This window comes from Hipposideros armiger, unplaced genomic scaffold (assembly GCF_001890085.2).
Source record: "Hipposideros armiger isolate ML-2016 unplaced genomic scaffold, ASM189008v1 scaffold_820, whole genome shotgun sequence".
Classification (NCBI taxonomy): Eukaryota; Metazoa; Chordata; class Mammalia; order Chiroptera; family Hipposideridae; genus Hipposideros; species Hipposideros armiger.
The window spans coordinates 517,340-524,173 of record NW_017732170.1 but is presented as its reverse complement, the minus strand read 5'-3'; the positions used below and the strand labels follow the sequence as shown (position 1 = coordinate 524,173).

The following is a 6,834-nucleotide window of genomic DNA, read 5'->3' as shown; positions in this document are numbered from 1 at the left end:
AAGTAGGATCCTAACATGATTTTATTCCAATGGTTTATGTAAATTCCCATCCCACCTCTTATTCACCTCTTACCCCTCTTATTAATGAGGAAATAACAGACTGAATAGAGAGACAGTCAGTATAATTTGACAAACTTGTCTAAATTGAGAGAGTCTGAATTAGCTTTGACTCAGGGAAAGAGCTGTTTGCAACTCTAAACAAATCCTGACTTCTTTCTGATGTACTCCTGACAACCTTAATACAACCTTAGAGCAGTTGCCCAAAAGATAATTTTTCTAAAAAATATTGCCAACAATTCTGAAGGCAAAATTCCAAGACATTATTTACCTTCAGCATTCTTCAAATACTTTTTCTCACCTCCCGCCCCCAAGTTCTAATAAGAAATGTGTGAAGTCTACACAGCCAGTAAAAATCTACAGATTTATGTGCATAATATGTAAAAGCCATTTGGGGGACTACAAATATAAGTGATACATAATGCTACCCATTAGGATGCTTATGCTTACGATTAGCAGGAAAAATAGAATGATGCTTCCATAGATTAACAAGAACAATTAAATTCACAGGTACAGAAAGCATTCCTTACCTAAAATACTCCAAATTCTACAATAATTGCTTTCCTCAATTCCCATAGAGTACTGTGATCGGGCTGTCAGAGTCCACTGAGAATGCCGAGCTAACCCTCTTTTGACAGTATGGACATTTTTTAAAGGCTTCTCTTTTAACCTACGAAATCCTCTAATTAGTGTATTTCATTAAGCAGTGAAGGACCTTCAGATTAGCTTCCACAGCCAACGCTCCCCTCCCACTCTCCAGAGTTGATGAAATCAAATGCTTTGGAAGTGCTCGTTTTAGTAATTCAAATCAGTTGAGAGAATACAGATAGAACTGCGGGGCGGCGCGGGGGAGGGGGGGGGATGATGTGCAAATTTTGAACTGGGGGATTGCAAACGTGGGGAAACTACGCCACCTCCCGGTGAGAGATGGGAACGAGCAGGAAAAAGGCCTAATGACTTGCAGGCTAAGCGGCTGTTTTCATTTCCAAGCTTCAAGCAGCGCACCTCTCGCTCTAGTGGACCCCCGAGACCCATCGCTCCGGGCAGCTCTGACCACTCAATGAGTCCCGAGCAACGTGATTGACAGGCAACAGCCCGGTCCGTTACCTAAATTCGTCACTCCGGAAACAGTAACCCGATCCTTCCGGAAGCTCCGGGTCCTCGCTCTCCCAGCATCCTCTGCCTTCCGGCTATGTTGAGTGCCGTCCGGCCAGTCCCGCCTTGCGCGCCCATTTCGAGCCCGAGTTCCAAGCTTGACTTTCCACGTTCGAGAACCCGGCACAGATTTGCAAGGACTGGGTTCCTGGGCTGTGGCTATGGGGACAGAAATGGCGCAGCTGGAGGGTTACTACTTCTCGGCTGCCCTGAGCTGTACCTTTTTAGTGTCCTGCCTCCTCTTCTCCGCCTTCAGCCGGGCGCTTCGAGAGCCCTACATGGACGAGATCTTCCACCTGCCGCAGGCGCAGCGCTACTGTGAGGGCCATTTCTCCCTCTCGCAGGTGGGGTCCCCACCCTGTCCCCACCCTGTCCGCGCCCAGGACAGGCCAAGGAAGGCAGCCCCATCGCTGTTTCTCCTCCCCTTAGTCCTTAGCTCCCTCCCCTCCCACCCTCAGCCTCAAACATGAAGGGAACTGGGTAACCTTTTGTTCCTGTCTCTGAGATCTGTGAAATATTTGTGTAAAATGAATGAATAAGCAGGAGATCTGCCACCTAGGAAGAACTGTTCTGGGAGATGAACTAACGGGGACCTGCGTTACTGGCCCTCTTCTTGGCAACTGATGATGGCGGGAGTCACAGTTGTCCTTCCCCAATCCCAGTGCGAGGCATTGGGCTGCTCCTCTCGCTTAGCTCAACTCTCAGGCCTCTCCCACTGCATTTTTGGGGTGTCTTCAGCCAAGAAATGACAAGTTACCGTAATTCCATCCCTGGTGTTTTTAGGACCCTTTTTGTTAACTGGATAAACTGCTCACTAGTGAAGTGGCATCATGTCTGAATATATCATTGACTACATGAATATATAGACACGGATACAAAAATCAAGTACCGCGGGCCCTGGAATACCTTCCTTTGTTCAGTGTACTTTCCTTATAACCTTGGTGAGATGTCGTAGGAACTTAACTCGTGTTTATAGCAGTTAGCCTGTTGTGAAATTGGTTTCATTATATGTTATTTTGGTTAAAGTCCTAGAGCCTAACACGGACACTAAGGATTTATTGTAGGCACACTCTTCTTCCTTTTCTGGTGAGGCAACATAGAGTAGTGGTGAGAAATACAGAGTCTAGTTAGAGAAAGACCTGATTTTAAATTTTGGAGTTTGCTTACTAGCTATGTGACCTTGTAAATTGCTGAGTTTCAGGTTACTCATCTGAAAATGACAGTAGTAATAGTATCTACTGTATGGTCTGTCGAAGGATTAAATACGGAGGGTTTAGCGCCATTCCTGGCCCAGTACAGGTTAGCTATCATTATGGAGCCTATGGTTTAATCTCTTTTAAACACTTTGTTTCTCGCCAAACAGATCAGCGTTCCAGCTGATGTTTCCACACTTTTAAAAACTGGAGCATTTGCCGTTTAATCACCAAAATACAGCCTTTCTGAAGAGTAGAAACTAATTTTAAGTTGTCTACTGGTTGGTGATCCCGTAACAATTACAAAACAGGTGCAGTTGAATAACATAAGCAAAACTTGAAGAGGCGACATCTGATCGGCTGAGGACTTAGTTGTGTCACAGAATAACTTCTAGAAATGCCTGATGGTTGGTGAAGGTGTTTTTGAGCTTGACACCTTGGTGTCAGCCCTCTTGCATTTGCTTCATTGTCGGCCTTTCATTTTTCAGTGGGACCCCATGATTACTACATTACCTGGCCTGTACCTGCTGTCCGTTGGTGTGGTCAAACCTGCCAGCTGGATCTTTGGATGGTCTGAACATGTTGTCTGCTCCATCGGAATGCTCAGATTTGTAAATCTTCTCTTCAGTGTTGGCAACTTCTATTTACTGTATTTGCTCTTTCGCAAGGTGCAACCCAGGAACAAGGTATGTTTTCAAAATAATTTATACATTTACATGCAGTCAGGTCCACAATTATGATGAATTGGTGTATGAGATTTGGTGAAAACTGTCTTTAACGGTCAGTATTTGTGTGCATTTTGTAAAGTTAAAGCAAGTCCATTTTAGGAGAAATTTATATTTAAATACTTGAATAACTTTATAAAAATTCTAAAGTGAATGTTCATGAATCAAACCAATTCAATTAATATTTACTGTGCTTCCTCCATGTGCTAAGTGCTGCAACTACAGAGGCAAATGAGCCAATCTTTTTCTTGTAAAAGTTATAATATATCTTCATTAGGAGAAATGGACTTTACCTGAGGAATTTTTATGTGAGTTAAAAATGCAGGCCCTGGAGGTTAATTGCCTGGGTTTGAATTTTATCCGCTTAACTAATTATAATACCTTAGGCAGGTTACCCCTTAGTGGCTCCATGTTTCCATCTGTTAAATGAGAATAACATAGACTGCTATAAAAGTAAGGAGATTAAATGAAGGTGCCTGGAATAGTTCCTGATATAATAGTAAGGCCTCAATAAATATTAATTATAATAATTATTTTTAACTTAAAGAGATGATATCAGTAGTGTAAATTACGAGAGGCGATAGGCATAAGACACTATGCGTCTACAGAGAAGGAGCAGAGACCTATTGCAGCCTGACTGAGGGGGAGATGTGAGTGGCCTTGGCTAAGGCCTCACAGGAGCATGGTACCTGAGCTGAGTCTTGATGAACAGATGAGGCTATAGGGTGGGGAATGAATCCTGGCAGGATAAGCATGAGCAAAAGTAGAAGGGCATTGAGCAACAAGATGGCAGGGAACTGGTGTTTGGAATTAGAGGATTGTAAGAGTACAGGGATATGAGGCTGGAGAAGTAGGTAGGGGTGAAGTCATCAGTCCCCTGAAATGCCATGGAAAGGATTTTGAACTTCAGTAGGTGAAGGACAGCTCTCAATTTTAATCAAGACAATGTCATGGTTCGATTTGATGGTTTAGATTAAATGGAGGGTACAATTCAAGGAGATGAGAATACTTTCAAGTTCTGAAATAGCATGTCAGAAAAGCTAAGAAAAGATATTTAACTTTAGAATGGGCCCGGTATTTTCAAGAAAATCCCTGTAATTTCATCATGAAATAGTAAGATCATTGGGTAGAGTAAGTATATATGCTGTATACATATTTACATTCTCTCCTGCAGGGGTTTGAAGGAATATCTTTAACAGAAAGTTGTGAGGATGGCTAAGTGAATGCCTATTGAAGGCGTTAAGACTTAAGCTCAGAGAAATGGAACCACTTGTACTGTGTCCTACTCATTTCCATGTTCTGCATAGAATTTAGTTCAGTGTCTTGTACACAATAACTTCTTAAATATTTGTTGAATGACTCAAAGTATTTTAGGCCTTAAAATAAAAGTTTTGACACCTGTATTTGTTGTTTTATTGGCTTCCAAACTGATAGGTGTAACCAGAAAGTGCCAGAGTAATGTTATAAATGTATATTGTTTTTGTAAAGCCAGAAATGATTAATATTGAATAATTTTATTTAAATTAGATTCAGGTAGGTTTTTTTTTTTTGGTTTGGTTGGTTTTTTTGTTTGTTTTATTAGCTCCATAGAAAGAGCATATTTGTTTTATCGTGAAAATTATTTTAACTGTATTTTTTCTTCCTCTTAGGCTGGCTCAAGTATCCAGAGAATCTTGTCAACATTAACCTTAGCAGTATTTCCCACACTCTATTTTTTTAACTTCCTTTATTATACAGAAGCAGGATCCATGTTTTTTACTCTTTTTGCCTATTTGATGTGTCTTTATGGAAATCATAAAACGTCAGCCTTGCTTGGATTTTGTGGCTTCATGTTTCGTCAAACAAATATTGTCTGGGCTGTCTTCTGCGCAGGAAACGTCATTGCACAAAAGTTAACTGAAGCTTGGAAAACGGAGCTACAAAAGAAAAAGGAAGAGAGGCTTCCCCCTATTAAAGGACCATTTTCAGAATTCAGGAAAATTCTTCAGTTTCTTTTGGCTTATTCCATGTCCTTTAAGAACTTGAGTGTGCTTTTCCTTTTGACTTGGCCATACATCCTTCTAATGTTTCTGTTTTGTTTGTTTGTGGTAGTTAATGGTGGAATTGTTGTTGGCGATCGGAGCAGTCATGAAGCCTGTCTACATTTTCCTCAGTTGTTTTACTTTTGCTCTTTCACTCTCTTTTTTTCCTTTCCTCACCTACTGTCTCCTAGCAAAATTAAAGCTTTCCTTTTCTTAGTTTGGAAACGTAGAATTCAGTTTTTTGTGATTGCCCTAGTCTCTATAGTTTTAGTTTGGAAATTCACTTATGCTCATAAATACTTGCTAGCCGATAATAGGCATTATACATTCTATGTGTGGAAAAGAGTTTTTCAAAGATACGAAATTGTGAAATATTTGTTAGTTCCAGTCTATATATTTGCTGGTTGGAGTATAGCTGACTCATTGAAATCAAAGTCAATTTTCTGGAACTTAATGTTTTTCATATGCTTATTTACTGTTACAGTACCTCAGAAACTGCTAGAATTTCGTTACTTCGTTTTACCTTATGTTATTTACAGACTTAATATACCTTTGCCACCCACATCCAGACTTGTTTGTGAACTGGGTTGCTATGCAGTTGTTAATTTCCTAACTTTTTATATCTTTCTGAACAAGACTTTTCAGTGGCCAAATAGTCAGGACATTCAGAGGTTTATGTGGTAATATCACAGATATCTTGAACTCTAAAAATAGACATTATTTAGACTGTTTCCACAATGAGCAGCTGAACAGGTAAAAATTATGGACTTTTCTTTTAAAGGCACAGTGGTGATCCTCAGATCACATCAGATTTTTTTGTTTTAAACATCATATGTATGTGTTTTAAACTTATATAAAAATCTAAGGAAGTTAAGTGGTTGAGAACTTAGAAAAGTTTAAGTTAAGCTCCATAAGCCTGAGTAATAATGGGAAAATAAAATTGTTTACGGTTATCTCATGATATCCCTTTGTTAACTGCTGGCCACTCAGAAGGCTTGGAAACTTTTTGTAGATACAAATTTCAGAAAATTGGACATGCTTTATTAATACTGGAACTTATTTATTCCCTTTAGAAAGCAATAGCAGACAAAATATTTACAAATGATCAGGTAATAATTTTTTTAAAAAATTTATTGGGATGACAATGGTTAGTAAAATTATATAAATTACATAGCTTTCAAGTATACAATTCTATAATACATCACATATATCACATTGTGTGTTCACCACCCAGAGTTAGTTTTCCTTCCATCACTATATATTTGATCCCTTTTACCTTTTTCTACCCCCCTTAACCCCCTACCCTTTAACCTCTGGTAACCACTAAATTGCTGTCTGTGTCTATGAGGTTTTGTTTCTTTGTCTTGTTCCTTTGTTGCTTTCAGTTTTGTATCCCACATACGAGTTAAGTCACATGGTTCTTGACTTTTTCTGTCTGACTTATTTCACTTAGCATAATAATCTCAAGATCCATCCATGTTGTTGCAAATGGCAGTATTTGATTTTATGGCAGAGTAGCATTCCATTGTGTATACATACCACATCTTTATACAATCATCTATCGAAGGACACTTTGGTTGTTTCAGTTTGTCTTGGCCACCATAAATAAAGCTTCAGTGAACATTGGAGTACGTATATCTTTACGGATATATGTTATCAAATTTTTTGGATATATACCCAGGA

General features: G+C 39.5%; 1 protein-coding gene across 1 annotated transcript; it reads left to right on the top strand.

Moving 5' to 3' along the window:
- The first annotated feature begins 1,231 nt into the window (after positions 1–1,231).
- On the top strand, positions 1,232–6,109 carry LOC109374405 (dol-P-Glc:Glc(2)Man(9)GlcNAc(2)-PP-Dol alpha-1,2-glucosyltransferase). Its single transcript, XM_019628981.1, has 3 exons — positions 1,232–1,556; positions 2,894–3,091; positions 4,780–6,109. Exons 1-3 carry the CDS (start codon positions 1,374–1,376, stop codon positions 5,833–5,835), a joined length of 1,437 nt encoding a protein of 478 aa, XP_019484526.1. The 5' UTR covers positions 1,232–1,373; the 3' UTR covers positions 5,836–6,109.
- The last annotated feature ends 725 nt before the right edge of the window (positions 6,110–6,834 follow it).

Excerpts from the sequence above, each read along its gene's own strand:
- LOC109374405 (XM_019628981.1), top strand. The coding sequence starts at position 1,374 with ATGGGGACAGAAATGGCGCAGCTGGAGGGTTACTACTTCTCGGCTGCC. Across the intron at positions 1,557-2,893 it reads GCCATTTCTCCCTCTCGCAG|TGGGACCCCATGATTACTAC; the intron begins GTGGGGTCCCCA and ends TTCATTTTTCAG. Across the intron at positions 3,092-4,779 it reads AGGTGCAACCCAGGAACAAG|GCTGGCTCAAGTATCCAGAG; the intron begins GTATGTTTTCAA and ends TCTTCCTCTTAG.